The sequence below is a fragment of the Desarmillaria tabescens genome (genome assembly GCF_030435595.1).
Source record: "Desarmillaria tabescens strain CCBAS 213 chromosome Unknown EV420scaffold_89, whole genome shotgun sequence".
Lineage (NCBI taxonomy): Eukaryota > Fungi > Basidiomycota > Agaricomycetes > Agaricales > Physalacriaceae > Desarmillaria > Desarmillaria tabescens.
The window spans coordinates 142,535-165,652 of record NW_026848388.1 but is presented as its reverse complement, the minus strand read 5'-3'; the positions used below and the strand labels follow the sequence as shown (position 1 = coordinate 165,652).

At 47.5% G+C, this 23,118-nt stretch overlaps 7 protein-coding genes across 7 annotated transcripts; 2 read left to right on the top strand and 5 right to left on the bottom strand.

Annotated features, from left to right (window-relative positions):
- Positions 1-56: 56 nt before the first annotated feature.
- EV420DRAFT_1486442 (coatomer WD associated region-domain-containing protein) lies at positions 57-1,602 on the top strand (the record flags this gene model as incomplete). The annotated part of the gene is given in 8 exon segments (XM_060470390.1): positions 57-361; positions 387-520; positions 569-782; positions 829-1,003; positions 1,023-1,149; positions 1,178-1,310; positions 1,368-1,510; positions 1,568-1,602. The coding sequence occupies 8 exon segments, from the start codon at positions 57-59 to the stop codon at positions 1,600-1,602; spliced, it is 1,266 nt and encodes a 421-aa protein (XP_060323194.1).
- Positions 1,603-2,886: 1,284 nt separating this feature from the next.
- On the bottom strand, positions 2,887-4,240 carry EV420DRAFT_1279735 (uncharacterized protein; the record flags this gene model as incomplete). The annotated part of the gene is made up of 2 exons (XM_060468158.1): positions 2,887-3,472; positions 3,528-4,240. 2 exons carry the CDS (start codon positions 4,238-4,240, stop codon positions 2,887-2,889), a joined length of 1,299 nt encoding a protein of 432 aa, XP_060323193.1.
- Positions 4,241-4,767: 527 nt separating this feature from the next.
- EV420DRAFT_1584590 (uncharacterized protein) lies at positions 4,768-5,478 on the bottom strand. Its single transcript, XM_060474765.1, has 3 exons — positions 5,340-5,478; positions 5,128-5,277; positions 4,768-5,075 (listed from the first exon to the last, which is right to left on the bottom strand). Exons 1-3 carry the CDS (start codon positions 5,437-5,439, stop codon positions 4,933-4,935), a joined length of 393 nt encoding a protein of 130 aa, XP_060323192.1. The 5' UTR covers positions 5,440-5,478; the 3' UTR covers positions 4,768-4,932.
- A 401-nt stretch (positions 5,479-5,879) lies between these two features.
- On the bottom strand, positions 5,880-7,594 carry EV420DRAFT_1178957 (concanavalin A-like lectin/glucanase domain-containing protein). Its single transcript, XM_060466215.1, has 7 exons — positions 7,309-7,594; positions 7,124-7,257; positions 6,993-7,073; positions 6,611-6,937; positions 6,396-6,559; positions 6,298-6,343; positions 5,880-6,248 (listed from the first exon to the last, which is right to left on the bottom strand). The coding sequence occupies exons 1-7, from the start codon at positions 7,445-7,447 to the stop codon at positions 5,961-5,963; spliced, it is 1,179 nt and encodes a 392-aa protein (XP_060323191.1). The 5' UTR covers positions 7,448-7,594; the 3' UTR covers positions 5,880-5,960.
- Positions 7,595-10,844: 3,250 nt separating this feature from the next.
- EV420DRAFT_1623212 (cytochrome P450) lies at positions 10,845-12,815 on the top strand (the record flags this gene model as incomplete). The annotated part of the gene is made up of 10 exons (XM_060475917.1): positions 10,845-10,987; positions 11,058-11,192; positions 11,249-11,266; positions 11,315-11,438; positions 11,487-11,669; positions 11,720-11,815; positions 11,867-12,030; positions 12,081-12,262; positions 12,313-12,707; positions 12,759-12,815. 10 exons carry the CDS (start codon positions 10,845-10,847, stop codon positions 12,813-12,815), a joined length of 1,497 nt encoding a protein of 498 aa, XP_060323190.1.
- A 714-nt stretch (positions 12,816-13,529) lies between these two features.
- Positions 13,530-14,956, bottom strand: EV420DRAFT_1584566 (uncharacterized protein). Its single transcript, XM_060474764.1, has 11 exons — positions 14,913-14,956; positions 14,833-14,857; positions 14,698-14,779; positions 14,612-14,644; positions 14,549-14,560; positions 14,474-14,487; positions 14,317-14,425; positions 14,116-14,257; positions 13,954-14,012; positions 13,827-13,894; positions 13,530-13,763 (listed from the first exon to the last, which is right to left on the bottom strand). The coding sequence occupies exons 1-11, from the start codon at positions 14,939-14,941 to the stop codon at positions 13,749-13,751; spliced, it is 588 nt and encodes a 195-aa protein (XP_060323189.1). The 5' UTR covers positions 14,942-14,956; the 3' UTR covers positions 13,530-13,748.
- Positions 14,957-15,678: 722 nt separating this feature from the next.
- Positions 15,679-18,464, bottom strand: EV420DRAFT_1178806 (uncharacterized protein). The gene is made up of 12 exons (XM_060466214.1): positions 18,437-18,464; positions 17,869-18,384; positions 17,723-17,816; positions 17,633-17,661; positions 17,514-17,580; positions 17,303-17,462; positions 17,105-17,246; positions 16,839-17,054; positions 16,726-16,789; positions 16,555-16,673; positions 16,301-16,502; positions 15,679-16,245 (listed from the first exon to the last, which is right to left on the bottom strand). Exons 2-12 carry the CDS (start codon positions 18,168-18,170, stop codon positions 15,910-15,912), a joined length of 1,731 nt encoding a protein of 576 aa, XP_060323188.1. The 5' UTR covers positions 18,171-18,384; positions 18,437-18,464; the 3' UTR covers positions 15,679-15,909.
- Between the last annotated feature and the right edge of the window lie 4,654 nt (positions 18,465-23,118).

The following is a 23,118-nucleotide window of genomic DNA, read 5'->3' as shown; positions in this document are numbered from 1 at the left end:
AAAACAGAGTAAAACTACGAGTCTACAAGAATTTCCGAGAACGTAGCGGGGCTGGAATGAAAGGTGTTGGAAGCTGGTCGATGGACGGCATTAACGGTGGAACCCTCTTAGGCGCCAGAGGATCTGGTTTCATTATGTTCTGGGATTGGGAGTCTGGTGAGATCGTGCGGAGAATAGACGTCGAGGCGCAGAATATCTATTGGTCGGGAACGGGCTCGTTAGTGGCTATTACCGCCGCCGACTCGTTCTATATCTTGCGGTTCGACCGTGACGCGTATAATGCGAAAATTGAGGAAGGAGCAGAAATATCGGATGAGGGCGTTGAAGAGGCTTTTGAAGTTGTTGCTGATGTACAAGAAGGGTCAGTATTTCGGGCTCCCCTGCAGGTCTTTACTGATATCATACTCGCAGAGTACGGACAGCAAAATGGGTTGGCGATTGTTTCATCTACACAACATCTTCCAAGCGACTGTGCCTACTTTGTGGGCAGCGAGTCATATACTATCAGTCCATTTGACACGTAAGTACAATGGCGTTTTCTCGGCCCACTCTGAACTTGCACTTCCAGGCCTCTATACCTCCTTGGCTACATACCCGCCCACCCCCCGCGTCTACCTCGGCCGACAAGGATGTCAACATCTAGGCTACTCTCTATCGCTCAGTGTCGTCGAATACCAAACCGCCGTCCTCCGCGGCGACATGGCGGGCCGCAGAACGAAATTCTGCCAACACTCCCTAAGGAGCAGCTGGAACAAGGTCGCCCGGTTCCTTGGAAGGCCGAGGTAAGACGTTCTTTCCGTCTAGTACGAAAGGAGGATTATAACTCAGACACACCCGCATAGACCTCAAGGAACTCGCGTTGAAAGTAACGACTGATCCAGATCACAAATTCGACTTGTCCCTACAACTTGATGACTTAGACACGGCCGTAGAGATCGCCCGCTCAATACCGGAGTTGGAAGCCGAAGCGAAATGGAAGTCGTTGGGTGACCGTGCACTCACTGTCTGGCGCTTCGACCTAGCACGGGAAAGCTTCGAGGAAAGCAAATGATTTGAGCGCTCTCATGCTTCTTCTGCTCGCAATTGGTGATCGGGATGGCCTGAAAGCCCTCTCGTCGAAAGCTGGTAAAGCCAAGCCATCTTATCAAGGTCAAAACATTACTGATACCGCAAACAGCTGAGAAAGGCTTGAACAACTTGGCTTTTGCGTCGATGTTCCAGCTTGGAGATGCCAAGTCTTGCGTGGACCTCCTGGTAAAGACACAACGAGCACCAGAGGCAGCTTTGTTTGCTAGGACGTATGCGCCAAGGTAAGAATAAGTGACGGATGTATTACATGCTACAAGGCTGACGTGGTTCTTGTGCAGCCAAGTACCCAAAGCCGTCGATGCGTGGCAAGCGGATCTCAAAGCCAAGAACCGACCCAAGATCGCGGCGTCCGTTGCGCATCCTTCGGCGAATGCGGATTTGTTCGAGGAGGGATGGGCGGATGCTTTGGCGAAGGAATCAGGTAAGGAGCAGGTCTTTTTTTGACTAGGTATCTGCTAATTCTGTGACCCTGGAGCAGGAAGTCAAAATGCTGTTTTGGTAGATGCGACATGAGCCCGGGTATAGATTGCTTGGTTCACTGTTGCTCTCCTTGTATCGTTTCTTCGTTCAATTAATTCTTATTCTCTGGGACTTATATTTGGCTACGTGGGACTGAACTGACGAGGCGATCTACTGGGCCCAACGTAACAGATCATGCGGTAAAGGGCTGGCGCAAAACCCAAGCGTGTGGACCTCGTGTATATATGTGTTCTTTGCTCCCATACAGGGTTAGACCCAAGCGCGTTTAAAACGTGTTAGCTCCAATTCCCTGGACGTTGGCCGTCTCTGGAGGACAGCGAACCAGGTTTGGTACCACAACGGGATGATATCATGTCCCTGTCTATCTTTTAGTCGTGGTCTTCTTGATCACGATGCCTAACACACGATGCGATTGGTACCGACCCCAGATCATTCATCTCGCTACACGAATAGCCGGTGTGGGTGACTTCGACAGAAGAGGGGTAGGAAAGATCCTTCGAACCAGGATTGGTCTTGTTGGCTACAGCATGTGGCATATTTGGAACGTCTTCATCTGGTGTTTTTTTTCCAGAATTCACAATCAGGGTGCGATCACAAATGGCGCTTAAGTTGCACAGTGGCAGTTTGATATGCTGCGTTTCCGTCTATTGTCTATTGTAGAAACCTCGCAGTCGACATCGGCGGAACCTCTAAGAGGGTTGTTAGGACAATGTGATGTTGTAGCATTGCGTCAGGCGCAGAATGCAGCTGGTCTATGTCCGATGCCGTAGCGATGGCTGGTCTTTTCCATCTAATACTTACCGACACGTCACCTCTTTATTAGGGACTGATTTCACGTCGGTAGCGGCAATCAGGCGCTCCCTTGGCTCCTCTGGTATGTCCGTGACTATTGGTATGGGCTCCATAGGGATTCATTAACCCAGTAGCTTCCTAAGGAAATGTGCAAGTATTTCTTCGATCCAAAGACAAGTCTGGCCTAGATGCCTTGATGCAGTCTCGTCCGGCTCTAGCCTCTAGTACAATATTCTCTACTGGATCGGTGTGTTGGTAAGTAATATATTTTGAGTATGGCCGATATAAAGTTTAGGGACGTATAATACAGGGCTACGAATATGCCTGGGTATAAGATGCATGCCATTGTAATATACAGTCGAAGTAGATAATAGATGATGTACGAATTATATATAAAACAAAGATGAGTCCATACGAAAAGGTAATGGCAGAAATTCCTTGAAATGTGATGAAAATAGAAGATGCAACACACGAAAATGTAGGAGAATGAAAACTCCAATGAAAAACATGCCATTTAGAGGGTCGCTACCGCTCCGGTATGAGCATGACCTCGTTCTTGTCCGGAGAGTTTGGGGCCTCGACGTCGGTTAAGAATTCGCCGTCGGGGTCGAGCGGCGCTCGGTTGGCAAAATCTGCCCAGTCAGCCGGTAATGGCAGGGTATAGTCATCACCTCGGTCTGACTCGCGATCATCTTCTCCGACGTCGGAGAGCTGTGTCGGCGACGAAGTCATTACGCGGGAGAACATGATGTTACCAAAGGTGGGCGTCGCCTCTTCGGTATCATCGACTTCAACCAGTGGTGGCGGTGGCGGAAGAAATGGATATGAAGATGACTGCTGCCGTTGCGAAGCAGATGAGGGGGTCGAAGATGAATGATGAGGAAGACGTGGGGGAAACGTGTAACCCGGAGCTGAGGAAACAGCCGTTGAAAAGAAAGTGTAGATGTAGAATTCGGGATTATAAGTCCCAGGCGTTGACTGAGACTGATTTGAGGCGTGCCAATATCGAGGACCTTGGGGACAACGTGGCGCCGAAATATTCGACGGAGTGGTGAAAATACTATCACCGGCAGTTTTACACGGCCTATACCGGGTGCCCAAAGGATTTCCACTGAAAAAAAAATTAATGAACGTGTACGTAGACATAGAAGTAGTGGGATCCTTACCATACAGCACAACCAACACCTTCGCGCACACATCCGCAGGCACTTCTGAGGATCTTAGCGACGGCAGAGCGATCGAAATATGAAGAGTCCATGGCCACTACGGCATCCGACGCCTCACTTTTCGCGGTCCACACACCCAAACGCTGCCGGGGCGTAGCTCGCATATGAACAAGGGCCCCACAGCCATTTGTTCTACGAATTGTTCGCTTGAAAGACGACGGCGGCGATTGAGCAGTCGACGGGTACAGAGGCATGATAGACGGCACGAACGAACCTCTCGAGACGGGTGACAAGGTCTCCTCTATTACTGCATCCTCCTCGTGGCCTCCGCAGAACAAGTTCCACGTATACTCGTCCTTCATATGCCGCGAAACCTCCCGCTGGCTGCGTGCATACCTCAAACTCCGGTCGTTCCTGCTCAACGCCGATTCAAGAACTGGGTCTCGGTCCTCTGGATCCGACTCCCATGACGGTGAATCCACCACGACAGCACCGGCATTGGGCGATATTATGCTGGAAGGTCCTGTCTGCGATGCTGTGTGGCCGTGGTCGAGTCTCATTGCACCTCGTCGTCGAAGGCGAGAGGCTTCACCGGTCCGCACAAGGTCCGACAGCACGATAGAGTCGTCAGCATCGATTGGTGAGGGCCCGGGGTCATTGGCATCAGGTTCTGAAGGATATGAAGGGATTCGTGTCCGATAAATGTTAGGCATAGCGGCGTCAAGAAAAAGATGTGCTGGTGGTAGGGTGGACAGGCGTGCATCCTGCATGGCTTGCATGCTTAGTCATCTCCCGATCATCTTGCTTAGTCAGTTTCCATGGCCTTCCTCAAGGTGACCGGCCCGAACTTCCTGACGTCCCTTAGACGACAGAATACTTTTCGAGCGACGACAGGCGACGGCAGAGATGTTTCTGTATGATGTCGACAGGGAAATAAAACGACCTTACGCCCAAGTAATACTACTAAATGTTGACTAAATGCATCTGATCAGCAACTCCTGGTGGGAGATTCCGTGCTCGTCGTTGCTCCGTAAGCTGGCGCTGATAGATGAGTAGGCTACGAGCAATCCAGACTATGGTGGTCCGCAAGGCTATTATATGATGTCACTATGATTTCCGGGACTTTTCGGCACCGGCATATCCTCGTAGCAGGATTGAATTCTGCTTTGATCCTGGACATGCCGGTGTAAACATGTTGTCGATAGCTGTCAATAAAATGTTCAGTAGCAGACCTATGTGACCGAGCTCGAGTGTATATTTCGCTTTCTAAGAGTTTCCCATTTCTGATGAATTCAATATGCTAGTGACCATAGAATGTAACACGTAGCCAATCGTCTATAGACACAGGTACGATGTGATGCAGGAAACATTTACTACATACAAGCGCTCAAACATAAACTCTGTGCTACTTGACAAGGGAAGAGTCAAAATAGTACGACAGCCCGCTGAACAGTATGTGATTGATCCCACTAAACAGCAGTGTAGCGCTTCCCCTTGAAGTTGCGCACGTTATGAGGCTCAGCACTCCCCATGTCAAAGTCATTGAAACTAAATTGAACGCTCTTCAGTTATAGTAGCGTGACAGAAGGACACAACATACATAGTGCCGGTCTTGCAGCCGGACCAGATCGTGCTCCAACAATAAAACCCACGCCGACTGCCGCCACCATACATGCTATCGCTTGATTGAATCCGGGTGCTACGGCAGCATCAGAAATGTGCTTGTAGTCGGTTTTAGATAATTTCGTTGCTGAAGAATTACCATTTAAAGGACATACCAAGCCGCTCAATCTTGAAACCTCAAGGCCTCACGGGTCATTGGGGAATTATATACAACACTTGGTTTGACGGTCAGTAGGATGGCTATTGTAATGTGGGCCCATCCTTTGATTTCGAACAGCCTGGCGCTCATGGTGGTTAATGAAGAGGATAGATATAACAAGTAGCGCCAGCAAGCGGCAAAGCGCGCTAGTGCCTTACATGTCATGATGTGGTCACCTTCCGTTTTCAGTTTTTGTATACAGTCACCGTCCCACCAACCTCTACCACTGTCAGTGACAACGATGGGACTGCCCGCTGCCCTCCTCCAAGCTGAGCACAGTACATACTAATTAGAGACACTTCGATCTCCCAGGAACTTTGCTGACTGACAAGACCTCGGACGCGAAAGCAACCGGACCCCACGACAGGACACGACCAACTTCTACAGTAGCTAAAAGTAAACCATAAAGTACGAGGCACAGCATTGACAATGAAAGTGGACGGAAGCATTTGAACGTAGAACAGCACGATACACGAAGGAGTGTTCTATAAATAATCTCACGAAAACACGGACAAAAAGCGATACAAGTACCTGTTTTCCATCATGTCTGCATATGTAAGCAAGGGGTATAATCATATTAAGGTCAATCAAGGGCTGAAAGCACTCTACCACTACAAGCCCAGCGAGACAAGACACAGCAAAGACACAACTAAAACCCAAGAAATAGTGGAATGAGGACGTCCAGCTGAAGACGGGGAAGAGGTGCCAGTAGCAGATGCAGATGCTGTTGCTCTACCAGAAGTACTCGTCACTACATGAGTTGTCGTTCCAGTAGCGGTCGATACTACTCCACTGCTGGTGGCGTTGCCGGCAGCAGCAGTATACGTTCTAATATAGGATATCTCGAACCACGCGTTGTCGTATTTTGGGCTGCCTGGTCCCATGATATAATCTTGCACCTGCAAGGAGATTACTCGGGAAATCTGAGAGGGAGGGTTCGCTACGTACGCATTGTCCGGAGCACTGGGTATTGAATATGCTAGGTATGCCAGCCCTATTTATGAACCTATGAGACAGGACATCCGGAAAATGAAAGTTGCTCTTACCAAGTCCCACAAAGCGTGATATCGAGAATCAACTTTTGTGGCTTGAACAGTTTCTGAAGATCGCATCCACTAGACGGATAAGATGCTGAAGGTGTGCCCCAATCTGTTGTATCCATGTTCGACGTCGATGTAGCAGAGGTAATCGACTTTGGTATGTTTTGTCTCTTCATGTAAAATCAGACACCATTCCGTGAAAAAAGGAACATAGCACATACCGACCAGAACCAGATGAACGCTCCAGACATGTCGAACTGCAGCGCGAAGACTCCTCCACCGTTCTGGGAAAAACTTTCCCCAAAACTATTCGGCTTAGTCTCAGTGACGGCGCATCCAGTGGCCCCTACAGGATCACCGTTGGTACAGTCTGCGTTAACTGTCTTTCCGCTCTGTCCAGGGTTCGGAGATTGCACACAGGACGAATCGTTGTGGTGTAGCGCCATTTGATTGTTGGTATTAAGGTTAATACCTTCGATGATGTCAATCTCCCCGTACATAGGCCACTCCAAGTCGGTGCCTCCGAAAGTCCAGAACGATGGCCAAACCTGCGGATGGAAGTTAGGTCGGACGGAGAATAAAAAAAGTTTTTTATCAGCGTACCGAACATCCATATGGCATGTGAATAAGGTCTATTGTAATGAGGCTTCCCAAAGGATAGAGATCCTGAGAAGTCAACTTGACCTACACCACAGCATTAGCAACATAATCACATCCTCGCCCTATGGACTTACCGAGTCGCGATAAATGAGTCCAGTACCAGTGATATCGGTAGTGTTATCTACTCGTAAGATAGCGTTACCAGCATCGTTGACGTATGCCAATTTATTCATGGACGCAGTAGTCTGGTCAACAAATGTGACGTTCCCTAGACGCGATATGTGAGGTGATTGAACGCGGAAGGTAAGATAGCACGCACCCCAAGTGGTATTGTCGTAATTGCCTGGAAAGTTCCACCCAGAAAAAAAGCTCTGCCCCGCGTATTCGCGTAATGGGGCATAGACTGCATGGGTGAAGAGAATTCGAGCCAATAAAAGAATGAGTGTAAGGATTTTCATGCTGTAGAAGAAAAAGGGTGGTTAGAATGTCCTTGAGCATCATTTCGGCACACTTTTGTATTATTATCACTGATCGCGGGTATGATGGTGAGATATTTTCTTCGTTTCCACGTAGAAACTCTGTGTTCTGAATTTGAAAGATATATTTAACTCCGCGGCTTGATATCATTGTCGATGGAGGTCCGCGTGAGAGTTGGACTGGCCTCATTTCATCATTGAAGCGGATGTTCGACAAGAGAGCATCCATAAAATAAAATGTCGTCAAATCCAACATGAGACCTACAGAAAATGTGAGATTTCAGCAAAGTTTGAGCCTCGGAGGAAGTTGATGACTATCAACCTTTTCACACCGTCTATTACTTCGGATATTTTGAGGCGGCCTGAAATGCCCGCACCAACGACAATGTTTGCTGAGTGAAACCGACTCGGATGTTCCTATAATCCTTTTGCAGCGGCAGTGATTGGCACGATAAGAAGCACCGTGTTGCGCTCCTGGGAGGTGACTGGTTTCCGCCAGTCAATATGCAAGAGAAAGAATCGGAATTTTAGCCCTGCCTTCAACCTGCCCAGTGCCGTTTGGTGTAACATAATGTGTTGAGATCATTAGAGAGAATTCTTGTGGTTAAAAGCTTGGATCAGAATTGGACACGTTCTCTGAATATTTCCCGCGGGTTTTTACCTGACGAAACAGTTACTTACCATGATGGATCTTTGTCTGCCGTGGAGGCGTAAAGTTGTTCCGGTGACTTGGCGTTTGATTTGTAAGTAGTGGCTGTGCTGAGTCCGTGAATTTGAATTTTTAAATTTCTTGACATTGTCCACCATACCGATCTACGACGGGCTCATCTCTGAGAGATCTCTGTCAATGAAAGGTGGCGTCATTTTCACGCACTAAATGTACTCTTGCCTTAATTTTCTCAAATGGATAACCCAGAGCTTCTCACTGCTACTTCTACGGCGACGATCATCGTGTCTAAATCGCGTACTCAATTCTCCCCAACTGTGTACCCTTGTCATCTAATGCTCTCTTAGAGTTCGTGTCTGATTATTGAGTAGGATTCTAGGATAAATGACGTATTGACCGGCGACTGATCGTCCCACAAAGGATGGCCTGTTACTTGCAACTTGCATAGTTAATGAAGAGCTCATGCTTATTGTGAGTCAATGTCGATTGGATCTACCCAACGTGCTACCTCTCACAGGTCTGTAGACTATTCATTTAAGCTAATTTATGTTAATATCCAGAACCCAGAAAACATACAAGATATCAAGTTTCAAGACTCGCATATTTGAGTCAATAATACGTACGAATACCATGAGTCCGGGATCCCGGCCTGGATATTTGTGTTAAGGAGACGCTGGCCTAATTTAATATTATCATCGTGCCCTATTATGCAATGAGCATACGGCTCGGAAGAATTATCACGATCCGCGCCCTCATGCTGTGCGCGTGTTGCCTCAGAAGAATATCTTGTTTCTCGTCGTGCTTAGCTTCATGGCTGATTTAGATTGTACCATCCTTCCGTCTGGCATCATGTCTCATACAAGTGGGGTCGTCGCGGATATCGCAGCGATCTTTACCCTTGCGGTGGTCGGAAGGATCTCACTGGTAGGTGCATTCCAGTCGCTGTGTTAGGACTAACAGTCTTTAGAAACCGCGTTGGTCGGCCACTGCTTTCCCAAAAACAGCGTTCATTTCAATGGATTTTTGCTGTTGTGTCGCAAATGTTCTCGTAGTCTATAAATTGTGAGGCACGAAGATCGTCGGAAACATCAGAGTCCTCGGACGGCAGGCATCTTATTCGATAGCTGGACTAGCCTAGCCTGCTCTCTCGTTGGTACCATTCGACCAAGGTAGATATGTAGCCCAGAATAGTTCGCGCAGACAGTTGATATGAACGTGAAGTAAATTACTACTATACAACTAAGGATATCTAATAGACTCTAACCTCGCAACGGTAGACGGTAGAATACCACAAATTTAATGGTAGCTAGTCAACTTGTACTGCCCAAATATTAAACTTGATGTTATTTATTCCATTCACCCTATTCTCAACCCCAGGCTCCAAAATAAATCAAATATCCACCAGATTTTCATTTGCGACTTGACTTTATTCTAGGCGTATAAGAGTATGAATGAATAAATACGCATTCAATGGGTTGCAACAATGAAACAATCTAATGCTGAATTTCGTGTACGACCAGCAGAGTCTGGCCGCTGCTGGCCCGATACGATGGGACTCTCAAATAGTTAGTACACAAAATATGTGTTAAAGATATCATGTCCCTCATTCTTCTGCCGGATCTACCAAGCCGTTTGGCAAGGCGGTAAGGTCCTTTAGTCACAATCGAGTGATAGAGGAAGCGGCGATGCGATTAAGCTTTAACTTTAATATTGAGGCCCTTTGTATCCAGATTCATATAGTCGAGATCTTGTCGACTTGAGGGATAATTCTTAATTCGGAAACATCCTCCGATGCTTCACATCGTGGTAGCCAATGTTGGTCATTGTTGTAAATAAAACCGAAAATCTCGGACATGTGGATCTTGAAAATGGACAAGTCAGTCTTTGATGAACCCGGATGAAGTCAGGCGAACGTCAAAATGCCACTGCTTTTAACTATTTGCGACCTAGTATCCATCGCACCCGAATGAAACTGGTGGGACTAAAACCTGACATCTGCAGCCGTCACGCTAGAGAGCGAACTGGGAAAGTTCTACAACAACTACTACTGGCATTCGCAATGGTATATCTCCGAACATGAGGTTGTCCAATGATGGTCATTAACTAATGGCTGATCGTGATTCTTGATCAGAGTTCCAAGTTATGCGTTGAGACGCCTCATTGAAGAGCATATTTAATATTATGTATGCGAGATGATATGCGTTGCTGTGATGGAAATAGGATCCCCGTTTTGGTGGCTCGGTCATTCGGGGAGAAATGAGGCAGCTCGGGCTTCTGGTTTGCATCAACGGATGTAGAGCCTGTAGAAAAAAAGGTATTCGCCAAGTAGCGGGTCTTCAGTGCGATTCGCCAGCAAGCCTGCAGCAGAGCCAACTTCACCAAGAGTCATGCTACGTGGCGGTAGCATCGCGCATTTTCTGCAGGCGCTGGAGCTCCCGGTCTTGAACTTCAACTAGTGCCCTTTGTTTGTGGCGTTTGGCAGCTTTAAATGCCGGACATCCCGAAAAGGAATCTGAATAGCCAAAAAAGGGGAAAGAGTTTAGAGAGCGGAGTTTCAAAACAGGTTGACCTCCCTCGTCCGCGACATGAGATTGGTTGTTTGTCAGCACAAGCCAATGCATAAAAGGGCGGAGGGCATGTTTTGCGACGCCCACCTTTCTTTCTTCCCTTCTCACACCTTCCCCGGTCACCCCTACCCGCCAATCCGTCGCGATGTTTTCCTTCCCTCAGATTACTGCCGTTGACCTTGTTTCCAGTTTCGCGCTTGCCGCTGCCTCTCTATTCGTCGCATACATCGCTTTTTACGCCATTTACAACGTATTTCTGTCTCCCCTGAGCGCTATCCCTGGTCCATGGTACGCGGCGATATCCGACATCTGGCTTACCGTCCACGTCGTGCGTCTCGAGCAATGCCAGACAATCCAGTCCTCTCTTCGAAAAATACGGCCCTGTGGTTCGCGTTGGACCCAACAAGGTTGTCTTCAACGATCTCTCTACTATGCGAAACGTCTACTCTGTCCACAAGTTCGACAAGAGCTCATACTACAAGAGTCTCCTCACGTGTGTCTCCACTCTTCGCGTTATTTGAACTTACTGACAGTATATTGCCTTCTCAGCAACGAAAATGACCACGCGTACGTATTTGGGCGCATATATGCGGTTGTATACTGATTTCAAGGCAGAATGACCACCCTCGACCACGTTTCTCACTCTGTCCGACGAAAGGGATACGCCCCGCACTATATGCCGTCCAACCTATCAAAATTTCAAGCCGAGATGCACGATCCAACTTTGGAGCTGGTCAATGTATGTTTTTGACTGGTCATGGCCGCTGCTCGCGCTGATTCTGCGCAGGCTTTAGATGGTATGAGCGGAAAAACGTCACTTGAGTGTCTTTCATTGTTCCGCAACCTCATGGTCGACGTTGTTGTATCGACGTCATATGGCTACCGCCTTGGTGCAGTCCATAAGTGGTCCATGAATACCGAAGATCCCCTTTCCACTGCCATCAATGACTTTCCTAAGCGTGGAATTTTGGTATGTGAGGCCTCCTACTCCCGTTCCTCATCCCTAATCTTCAGCCATAGCGAAGCGTCGTTCCCACTTGGGCTTGGAATCTTGTTTGCAAGGTCCCGAATGCTCGATGGCGTCAGCTCTGTGATTCTGATAAGATCATGGCTGAGGTGAAGCACCTTCCTTCCGTGCACTCAACAATCTCATTTTCGTTATTCCAGTTTGTCAGCGAGCGCGTGTACCAGATGCGTGCACAGATGAACGCGGGCAAGTTAGAAGAATCGGAAAAGGTGCCCATGCTGCATCGGCTGCTGAACTATCGCTATGCTTCGACCAACAAATTCATGCCTGATATTGATATCATCTCGGAGTGCATGGGTCACATGTATGTTTATTGCCCCTACTCTCGTGAAGCATATCTGACTCCCCGGTTAGGATTGCAGGATCCGACACGACATCTACGACGCTTTCATATTTCCTTTGGGAGCTTAGTCGTCGACCGGATGTTATGAAGAAACTCCAGGCAGAACTCGACGAAATTATGCCTAATGCGCGGACCATTCCGGACATGGCTGTTCTCCATGGCCTGCCTTACCTGAACGCATTCATCAAAGAAGGCAAGTGCCCTCAAATATCCTTTGCTTTTTTGCTGACATGGTACGTGAAGGACTGAGAGTGTATTCGGCTGCTCCGAGTCTTCTTGAGCGTGTGGTCCCAGCGTCTACGTCTCCTAAGTTCGGACACGAAGCGTTCGATCTCATGGGTTTCGCACTTCCTCCGGGAACGGTAGTCGCTACGCAAGCTTGGTCGATGCACCGCAGTTCAGCCGTCTTTCCCTCGCCTGAAACGTTCCTCCCTGATCGCTGGCTGGATGCTTCGCATGATTCTTTGACGCTAATGACGCAGCACCTGATGCCGTTTGGGACTGGAACCAGGATGTGCGGAGGTCAGAACCTTGCGCATGCAATGATGAGGGTAGTCATAGCCGCCATCGTGAGGAACTTCAACATTGTTGCCCCACCGGAAACAAACGAGAGAAGTATGGAGATCAAAGACAGTTTCGTGAGTAACCTCTGTCACTTTTACACGTTTGGATACTAATTCTGTGACTAGGTTATATTTCCCTCAGCGCATGAGTGCAAACTTATATTCAACCCGAGAACACCCTGATCGGGCTACCGCCGCCTTTCGCCCCCACCCCACGTAGCTTTCAGTTCACTTTCTTGGTTGTTTGGTTTTCTTGTCACCCATGTTTTCGTCGTTATTGCTATCAGCACTGTTTAGCGATCCCCCAGGCTTTCACCGCTATCTTGGTTTGGCTTCGGCCGTTTCTGTTCACTCACCTCCATTGCCAACGTTGGCTAACCTACAACTGCTATCGACACTATTCTACGTCATCCTTTATGGAACCGCATGTCCCTGACGCTGGGATGTTTAGATACACCAATACTTTACGTGATACTCATATAATTCTTTTACACCTTCGTTTATTCTTGACGTAACTTACATGTCCCATTCTGCTGAAGTAATTTGTTCCAAGGCTGTATCATATTCCCGATTCACTCTACAAAATATCCCTCGTACTTGAAAGCCCAACTGCTAAAAGAAAAGTTGGCATGCTCATACGATCTTGCCGCTTTACTTCTCCCAAGGCGCCCCTGGCAATGCTGCAGCTGTCAGTGAGTCATCGGGCGAAACGGACTTGACGTCATAGTCATCGTTAGCATGAAGGTGCCTTTCAGCAAGATTTCTTGTGTGCATCTCATGCTGTTCAACATGCTGTTCAACGTCAACGAAAACCTGCGGACGGGTCGTGTCTACGCGAAAGATGCGTTTCTAGAAACGAATATCAATCTAGCTGTTCTTCGGCAAGTTTAGACAAACCTTTTTCCCTCGCTCTCTAACAATACCACTGGTGGTGTGAGTATGCGAAGTAGATTCCTGATCACTGAAATCCCATCCACGTCGCGAGTTCAATGTGCTCATCATCGTATTTGTGTAGAGCTTGGACAGAGGAAAATTGAAGATAAGGTGCCTGTATAAATGTGCCCATTTGAGTAGATTCAAACCTTCTTTGAGAGAAGCAGAAGACATTAAGGGCACTCACGTTCCGGTGGGCTACGACGAGAACGGTAATATGTCAGAACACACGCTAGTGTCAACTATAACACGAGTACTGACGTCTGAAAGGAAGAGAGCTAGATCTATAATGGCACAGATGGACGTGATAAGACCGGTTTGAACAGTCACTGTAAATGCAACGGGTTTCGCTATAACGCAATTGGCTGAATGTTACGGTATCACTCACGTCGGATTATTCGATCAACGAGTTCATCGGTGCTCTGAAATCCAGTCTTGCGTCTTTTCTGTCAAATGGTGAGTGCTCGGCATGCGGACTTGGTCCATCAGAAACTTACCCTGAAACTCGTGAGTCTAATGTTCCGAATCGGACATAGAAGAATATACGCACAGTTGCCAGACAAGGATCCCGGAGATGAGAATGTCAGATAGACATTCAGCTGCCAGCCAGATGATGACGACGACCTTGAAGTTTCGAAATTCTACGAACTCGGGAGTTCTGCCTACTTCAAATGAGGTTGCGATGGCGGCGCCTAGAGAAAACGGTGTCAAAAATGAGACCGATGATAATAGTAGCAAGCAGAAAATATACCAGTCCCAGCCAGGGCGCACGCTGCTACAACTGTTACAAGCCAGAGGTTGTTGGTGAGGACCTTGACTCTCCACGCAAAGAATAATTGGACCATTCCCGCAATGATGCCCTATTCAATAGTTCAGGAAGATCGGAACGTCGGATCAAGGGAACTCACTGTAAGCGCAGGATCTGTACATCAATTCAAAAGCGGCTGAATGACAATGGTTATGAAACATGATTGATCCCGTACCTGTAGCGAAAACTGTAGTTTTTCAGCACTAGCCTGGTTTACGTATCGAAATGAAGATCATACCCCAGTCCGCTCTAGCCAGATACGCGTCGTTGCCTGAGGACAGCTTGAGACTCTTTCAGGTCCCCGTCTGGACAACTGACTCTTACCGAAATTGAGGATAAGAGATGTATACAGGAATTGACACAGGAAAACCGTGTTTGCTACATTTGCGATAAAGAGGACAACAATCTATTGGCACGGTTAACGAAGGATGAAAGATGTCCCTAAATCAAACTACTCACGAAGATCTTCATCCATAAACGATCTCTGTAGCGGTCGGTCATTATCTGAATACAAAGACCACTGATAATCAAAAACTCACTTCCTGTACGCGTTCAGATACATATACATCTGGGTAGCAATGATACCCAGAAGGATGATATTGATGTAGAGACCAATGATCATAGGACCATGACTGTCTCAGAAGTGAGCAACCGACGCGAAGCAGTAGAGAGTACCATACTTACGCTATCTCTGCTGCATTTTTCATCGTGGAGGGAGGAGGGAGGGTGAGGGTGAGGCACACGCAGGGCGTTATGAAGATTTTCACGACCGTCTGGGAAGAACCGGGTGTTTCCACATGTGAAGGAAGATCCACGAGGATAACGATCGTGATCGACGCGGCAGTACAACGAATAAAAATTGAATTGATCAAAGTTGCAACGGAATCTGGGCGGGTCGAAGGGCACGGAAAATAGGGTTCTTGAATGGCATAACCGGCGACCGCTGCGTCCATATTCATTAGTATCATCTTCCCTCGTCTTGGTCCTGTACCTGTAACCATACCCAGTTATCATGACGTCGAGGAAATGGCTACATGTGCGACTGACGGATTAATATTCATGTCGTATACTCTGCAGGGATGAATAACATATGGCATCAGAAATCTCATTCAGTACTCAACGAGAATCTGAGACAAATCTTCAAAATAAATCATGATGACCACAAGTGAAGAAATGCAATATTACGCACCAAGGTATTCCTTTCGTAGGCGGAGACTAGCTGGCAACAAATCCCTGTTACAAGAACGACTTCTATAGCTTCAAATCTGCATATCGCTGTCATTCGAACCCTGTTTGAGACCGGATACAACTGTCGTTCATTATCTTCAACACACATGACAGCAAGGGTAAGCAATGATATTATCAGTTTCATAACAACGACAAGTAAAGTCAAATGAAAACGATACCAAAATACACGCCGTTTGAAATCGGCGGCTAGGGATGGGGTGGTCCTAATCGCCGCCACCCCCTCCGCAACCACCACCACATCCTCCTCCACAACCCCCTCCACAACCCCCACCACAAGAACTAACGCGGCTACCACAACCACCACCACACCCGCCTCCACCGCAGCCTCCACCACAACCACCTAAAAGTCGTCAAAACTTGGCCCTTGAAACAGAGCATAGACTTACCGCCACATGCACCCATCGTGCCTTGGGCAATGTACAGCGGGACAGGAGCCAAGAAGGACAGATCAGCCCGCCGCCCCTCTTCCTCTGTTCCCTGACCTTGCGCACTCGCAACGAGGTCCGAGTCACTTCGATCATCAGGCGGGATGAGGTAATGCAACGGCTGTCCGCTCAATTTTTCTCCGGTGCTAGTGCCAGATGCGGAGCACCCGCAGGGTGTGTATCGGATATTGTAGCGTTTCTAGAAAGAGAGGATGTTAACCTCCGTATGTATTAATGATTGAACCTTAGCCTACCCCCCATGCCAGGCAGGTCTTATCAAATGCGCTTGAGAGCACGTTCTCCTTGACGTTGTCGTCGTGGTCAATAGAACGACGTAGGTAGCTGATGCAATCTTCGTTATAACTCGGCAGAAGTTGGTGAGTGTGCCAGGCAAGATCGATATCTAGCGTAGGTACGAAAAACTCCTTCGGTTTGCTTGACATAAGGTCGAGGAATCTGAAATTCGCATGTGAGCTTTATAAACAGGACAGGTGTATGGAGAACGCACGCATGATATCTCGCGATGCAGTGTTTCAGTGCCAACTCATCTTCTGGTCTGGCAAAAAAGTCCGGTTCGTACCATCCAAATCTGCGCATTTTGGCAGTGAATGAACCTTGACGTAAAACCTAAAATGAGAGTTTAGGATGGCATGAGAAACACCTTGGAACAAGTACGCACGGCGCCGACGAGATCCAATGAGAAAATCTTGTCATCTGTATATGCGCTCACGATCTTGTTCAGCCTATCCCAGTCAATACAGACGTTCTAAAGAGATAAAATAATTCGCATACAGTTTGGCTCCTCCATCTTTCATATATATGCCCATATGTTGCTTGAGCTTCACCATATCATAACTTACGACTTCCTGAATATCCACTGCCCATTCTCTAGGAGATAGATTGTCCCCCTTAGACATGAAGACATCTGATCGCAACACCGCCGCTTTGACTTGCATGGCACGTATGGGATCACAGAGAGCTGCAGCGCCCGAGTAATGGAGCGTCTGTCTACGCGGGATTAGACATTTTCAGTACAATTATATACAGCGAAGGCTTACGATAGTGTCGCATCGCTGACTACAAGATCGGCCACAAGCTTGTGAACGGCTAAAGTCTCTTTCGTAACGACATGACTACACTTGGGGCAGGTAAACTTGAAGTTTGGTTGTATGTATCCGCTGCCGTTGGCAGCAAGCAGTGCTATAGATGAAGGTCACCTAAATGTCATAACGGACAGGTTCTGGGAAGATACTCACGAACTGAGAGGCTATCGAAACACCTGGGACATTCGACGCCTCGCCTAGTCAATTTCTTCGCACACTCAAATGGATCGAAAGGAAGTCCTGTGAGTTCAGTCCAATGGTAGGACCTCTCGACTATCATGTAGTCGTTGGTGTAGACAGAAGAAACTTGATCCTGTATGATGACGTCAACTGACTGGAATCCCGATGTTTGATTAAAGCGTACCATGATCTTGAACCAGTCTCCGTGATCCCCTAGGCCTTGAATTCGGAAACAGTCATCAAGATAACGACTAGAGGGATAATCAGAGAATGATCGATAACGGAAAGCGCTCAGTCTCATACGCAGGGTTTAGTTGATAGGCATGCCAGACCTGCAGAACTGTCAGTTGAGGGTTCAAGTGCTCATAGGTGGTGCACAAAAGGGATATGCACCATTAAGACGTCGATCGGAGGCAGATGACGAACAACAAAGTCTTCGCTTGTATCCCGTTCTATGCTGGATTTCGCTAGGCACCATTTCTCGAATCTAGCCAATACGATCAGCTTTGGCCCATGCTACCAAAAGGTAGCGTACTCACCTCTCAACAGCTAGTGCAACAAACCAATTCCAACGTTGTTCCTTGTCAGCGGGGACCTGGGGGTAACTTGTTTGCTCCGCTTCAGCCATATTCTCGACTTTGTTTTTAAGTTCAGCAAAGCAGCGTAAAAGGGCCAGATGGCCCTTTAGCTGAGGGACGGTCAAAAACGGCTCGGGGACGAGACGACCACCAATGGATATCTTGAACGGCAGGTTGGAGGTTGGCTGCTGCGTAGTCATGCTCTTCTGAATCCGAGGAAGAGGTAAGGCATTCCTATCGGCTCTTTGGACACGATGAGGCATAGATGTAGTGTTTGTCGGTTAGCGTCAAATGAAACGAGAAGACTGATGAATATCGAGCAGACGGAGGTGGTGGTCAACGATGGTCACTGCCAACTGGTGGCTGCGAATAAACTGCGGCATCTTCCGGCATACCAAAATGGGGTATTCGAACTCCGGTCGGAACTGGGAAGTTTCCGATATCATATCCTCACTCGCAAGAGGGAGGAACCCAATCCTGAATGAATCGCATGAGCAAGAAAGAACTTATTGTCAGAAGTATAATTTACCTTTTCGGACCGACCCGAAAGCCCCCGTGTCTGGCAACAGGGGTATGTGTTCCACTTGCGGTACCCCATCGTTGAACTCCGCGCACTGTCACGGAATAGCCACGGAGAGAATCATATATCGGACTGCCAGTTCCTATCCCTGCGGTAGTCGCCGACCTTAGACTATAAGGTGGATTCTGAGCGGGTACAACTAAAGAGGGAAGGAAGTTAGTATTGACACAGTATACGAAACTGCATCCCGGACTTACCGATGGCATTGATTCAGCACTTTCTAGCCAAGGGGATTCCAACTATCATCATGTGCCAAACTCCCTTCTTCGAAAAGGATACCATCCCACAGCCCCTCGCGACCATCGAGGCCGAATCGGTGCCAGTAGAGAGCGCCCACCATCGTGAATGATAACGATGTTGAGCGTGGTCCAAAAGCGATACAGAATGGATAAGACATTGGCGAATGTGTGCACGAAAGGCAAGGGAAGAGAGACAGGAACAGATCTGTAAGAAGGGACCCGGTTCGTGTTCTAGCATTGGAATTTCGTTCGTCCCTCAAATCTGCACCTTTGGCAGGACATGAGACGCTCGCATCGTCTTCTCTGAGCTCCCTTGTCATCAAAGCGCCTAGACACCAGGTACAGGGAGATAAACACACCTGAGAGAGGATTTGGGTCGCTAGTTTCCAGTTTCTATGCTGTGTACTCCTTATAATCATCTCGATGGTGCTGCAGACTCCAGGCTTTCTACAAGACTTGTTGTGGAGCGGCTGAAGGAAACAACGTGAATATTATTATTGACGACGCAGTATTTGAAACCAATTGATACCGACTATCTTCGCTTTGACAGCCCTGTTGATAGCGTATTCTTGCCGTTGTTGCCAGTAATGATGAGTCCAACCTCTCCGTTCGACCAGCTTCAAGCGATGCCATTCCCAAGCAAAGAAATGCGTCACGGCAAATCAAAAGTTGCTAAGGACTTGAGTGTAGAGAGAAGAGCGACAGTGAACATAGATTAGAACGGCAAGTAGGACAAGGCAAAGCTAAAACAGCGGGGAGGGATGCAAATCGTGCGGGTCAGATCCTGTTCGCGCGCTGCTTCTTCGATTCCTTCGCATACAGGCCTTAGGCTAACCGAAGGATCTTTCTCCTGCTCTGAACGAGGCGAACTCGTTCTAAACCTGGATATATGCGGTTGTCGAGCTGCTCGTCCGTGTTCTCTGTCCTATTACCCCTTCAGTACCTAAAAACCATCCACAAGGAAACGAACGCACTGGCTCTGCGCTGAACGTCGCTGGAAAGCTATACCACGTCAGATTCCAACTTTTCTGCCGTTATCCAACCCGTTGTCGGTGAAGCAGTCTGTCGATGAGGCATTTTCGCCCGACGGTTTTGTTCCGCCAGAGAAGATATCCGCCAAGGACCAAGAATCCAGGTTCATGGTAAATTCTAGGAATGAGATAGAATCGACGCAGTCAGCGCTAGAAGGAACGAACGCAGGAAGACAAGCCAAGGAGGGTGAATCCGAAAATGGTGATGACTAAGATTCCCCCATCTTGTAAAATTACGGCCCGATACTGGTACTAGGGGGGAAGTAAATTAAATAATTAAAAGCAATAGCTCAAGGCAAGGGGGTTGCGGCCCGGCAAGCTGGCACATCGGGTTGGTCAGTTGGTCAGTCCAAAAGGTCTTTAAAATTTTTTTGCCCCCCTCTTGTAAAATAGCATCCAGAGACCCTAGATGCTGCTGGAGGTGTTTATTTCAGCTGATATATGATATTCATGACCTAACATAGCCCAAAGAGTGCCGGAAAAGCAGTCAAAACAATGTCAAAGGCTCAAAATGCCAATGGCATGCTGCCAGATATCAGCAGGATTAGTGAGAATTGAGTTACCAGCTGTAAAAATATTTTGTTGAGTTCAACAGATCCAAAATTGGAAGTGTCTGTCATGTACAGTAGGACAGTGTTGTCACTAGCAGACAAAAATCATATACTATCAGCATTTAGATCGAGGATGAGAGAACTAAGTATGTGGAAAGCTCGCACTGGCAGATGACTCCGACACAGAGTGATTACATAATGTTTCCTTTATGGGTATGTTTTTTCCATGGCAGTCCATCAGTCGGTCCATTGAGGCCTTAAAATTTTTTTCAGTTTTTGCAACCCCCTTGCAAGTAAGTGGCAGTGGGGGACTCCAGGGTAAGCAGGGAACCCTCACAAACATGTGAGGGGCTCAATTACTAGGTTCTCTACTATATATACTGCTAAAATTAGAATATCTGCTATGAAAAAAGGGGAGGATGATAAGCAGATGACCATCAGAAGTGTGATGCATTTGGTATCTCGACAATTAGGTCCAGGCTTAAGACTTGCTGCTGGCAGCTATTCCCCATGGATCTATCTGTTCATGCACACCCTGCAAGATCACATGATCTGTGATAGGCTGTGACCCATGTCTGCACTGTATGTCTGAGTATGTGCTAATCTGAGATTCACTGAGAGCTCAGGGATTTTGTAGTGAAAAATCGCCCAACAGGACATACAATTACAACCCTTGGTGCCTTCATGTGTGAGCACTTGGGTGGGAGTACATAATACAAGGTTAAGTAGTTACAGAGGGTGGGTAGACAAAAACATGGTGCAGGAACAAATCCCTGGCAAGATAAGGAGAGTGTCAGCACAGAGGACATAATTAAGAAGAAGATTACACACCTGGCAAGATGAGGAGAGCATTGAATGGGCTCATCATTTGTACCTGGCTTATATGGGAAAGGTGAGACTATGACAGAGATCTGAGACCTCAGCAAGCATGCTAAGGACAGAAACTCAGTACTCACATGACATCAAGGAAAGATCAGCCCTCAGTGGAGGTCTGAATACATGCTGGACAGCAGATACACATCAGGATGGCAGAAATGATGATGAGCCTCCAGGCTCTGTATGCTCAGAATTCGCAGATTTTACCAGATATTTAATTCCCCAGCCACCACACAAACCTACTGTTTCAATCCTGGCAATATTGCTTAATGCCACCACTTATCCTTCCCCACTTATACCCCACATCAATTACATGCCCCTTTCATTAAATCTGCCAGGCACCTGATTGTTGATGTCAACAACCAACTATAATCGACTTAGATCAACTAAGGATCGCCACTTGCACTTTGGTGGACGATACTCTTAGAGGTCAAAGGAGATGTATAGAAGTCGATCGATGACTTAGATAGTCACAAAACAAGGAGTTCGATGTTGGGTAGATTAAACCTTAGCCGAAGCTGGGGTTTAGACCAGCGAGGCTACTACTTAAATACATCTTGGGTACGCTAACAATAGTACTGTGTGAAACTGTCCATGGTGATCACATATGAGTAATCAGGTTGAGTAAGACGAAGAAAAATGAATAAACCATAACATTACCCCCCCTCTTAAGACTCGTTCGTCCCGAATGAGTCCTCGGATTCCCATCCATCAGTGTCTGAAGTCGAGTGTCTGGATTCAGAATAGAAAGATTGTATGTCATCATCATCTTCACTATCTGAATTCCAGTTTTCATGGATACATTGGAGATTTTGAAGAATAATTTCTTCTTCCGAATCTTCCTCTTCTTGTGTCAGTAAGAAATGGAGGTTGCTAACCACATTTTCTTCTTGCGGATGTGGTACCTGTGAATGGGAGTCCCCTCCCTTTGCCTTGGTCAAAGTGTCAAGCCATTCATCTAGCTTGTACACTACTCTTGGTTCGTTAGGGACATCCACCATCGCCATCTGTTCAGAAGATGCTGATCGTTGAGAAGAGGGATAAGAGTCTTGTTGGGTGTTGGAATGTCATGGGTTGAAGCATTCAGAGGAATAAACGGTTTCAATGTCGCTGATACAAGGGGTATCCAGCTCATGATACGTGGCCATGTTGTTCGTGGGAATTTTATTGTCGATCCCCACTGCCCTCCCTTTGTTATCGATTTCCCATTGGATTCTTTGGAGGCGGGCTTCGTACTCATTTACCAGTTCTTCTGCATTAGCCATATTGGACCTCTTCACCCAGGAGTTTTCTTCTCATTGGGGTATCCTTTCCATTTCACCAGATATTCGGTTATGGTGCGATGAGTCCGTCCATGACCAACGACTTTGTCTCTCTGTTCTACGATTTCCTTGACCTTGTATTCTTCCTCCTCATCGATGAGCTCTGGAGGTGGTCTGTCAGGACGCGGCTGATTTGGAAACTCGGGGGTATGGTAAGGGGTCAAGAGTGATTCATTGAATCGGTTGTGAATTTTCCAGCCCCCCGGGAGTTTCAGTTCATACACTGAGGTGCCCTTTTTGGTGATGACGGTGAACGGTCCTACGCGTTGATCTCCAAGCTTTTTGGTGGGACGTGGAAGGTTCAGGTTGGTAGAATCCAGCCATACCTTGTCACCGGCCTTGTACTCCACCGTGTTGTCCTTACGTTTGTCATAGGATCTTTTCATCAATTCAGCCACCCGTTCTAATGACTCCTTTGCCCTTTCCTGTACCTCTTGAATGCCCCATACTAGCTTTGATGCAGCCGGTATGACCTCGGAATGTTGGGCTGTTGTGATGACTTGCCCGTCCCTTCCGAAGACCACTTTATAAGGCGAGAAGCCGGTTGCAGAGTGTTTCCGATTGTTGTGCGTGAATGCCACCAATGGTAGCCACTCGCTCCAATCATCCTGT

Excerpts from the sequence above, each read along its gene's own strand:
- EV420DRAFT_1178957 (XM_060466215.1), bottom strand. The coding sequence starts at position 7,447 with ATGAAAATCCTTACACTCATTCTTTTATTGGCTCGAATTCTCTTCACC. Across the intron at positions 6,344-6,395 it reads ATCACGCTTTGTGGGACTTG|GGCTGGCATACCTAGCATAT; the intron begins GTAAGAGCAACT and ends GTTCATAAATAG. Across the intron at positions 6,249-6,297 it reads CCCAGTGCTCCGGACAATGC|GTGCAAGATTATATCATGGG; the intron begins GTACGTAGCGAA and ends ATCTCCTTGCAG.
- EV420DRAFT_1584566 (XM_060474764.1), bottom strand. The coding sequence starts at position 14,941 with ATGTATATGTATCTGAACGCGTACAGGAA. Across the intron at positions 14,645-14,697 it reads ATCTCTTATCCTCAATTTCG|GCAACGACGCGTATCTGGCT; the intron begins GTAAGAGTCAGT and ends AGCTGTCCTCAG. Across the intron at positions 13,895-13,953 it reads CGTTGATCGAATAATCCGAC|TGACTGTTCAAACCGGTCTT; the intron begins GTGAGTGATACC and ends TTGCATTTACAG.
- EV420DRAFT_1584590 (XM_060474765.1), bottom strand. The coding sequence starts at position 5,439 with ATGAGCGCCAGGCTGTTCGAAATCAAAGGATGGGCCCACATTACAATA. Across the intron at positions 5,278-5,339 it reads ATATAATTCCCCAATGACCC|CAACGAAATTATCTAAAACC; the intron begins GTGAGGCCTTGA and ends GTAATTCTTCAG. Across the intron at positions 5,076-5,127 it reads GGCTGCAAGACCGGCACTAT|TTTCAATGACTTTGACATGG; the intron begins GTATGTTGTGTC and ends CGTTCAATTTAG.
- EV420DRAFT_1178806 (XM_060466214.1), bottom strand. The coding sequence starts at position 18,170 with ATGCCTCATCGTGTCCAAAGAGCCGATAGGAATGCCTTACCTCTTCCT. Across the intron at positions 17,463-17,513 it reads GAGACTGGTTCAAGATCATG|GATCAAGTTTCTTCTGTCTA; the intron begins GTACGCTTTAAT and ends GTCATCATACAG. Across the intron at positions 17,055-17,104 it reads GTCAGCGATGCGACACTATC|ACAGACGCTCCATTACTCGG; the intron begins GTAAGCCTTCGC and ends AATCCCGCGTAG.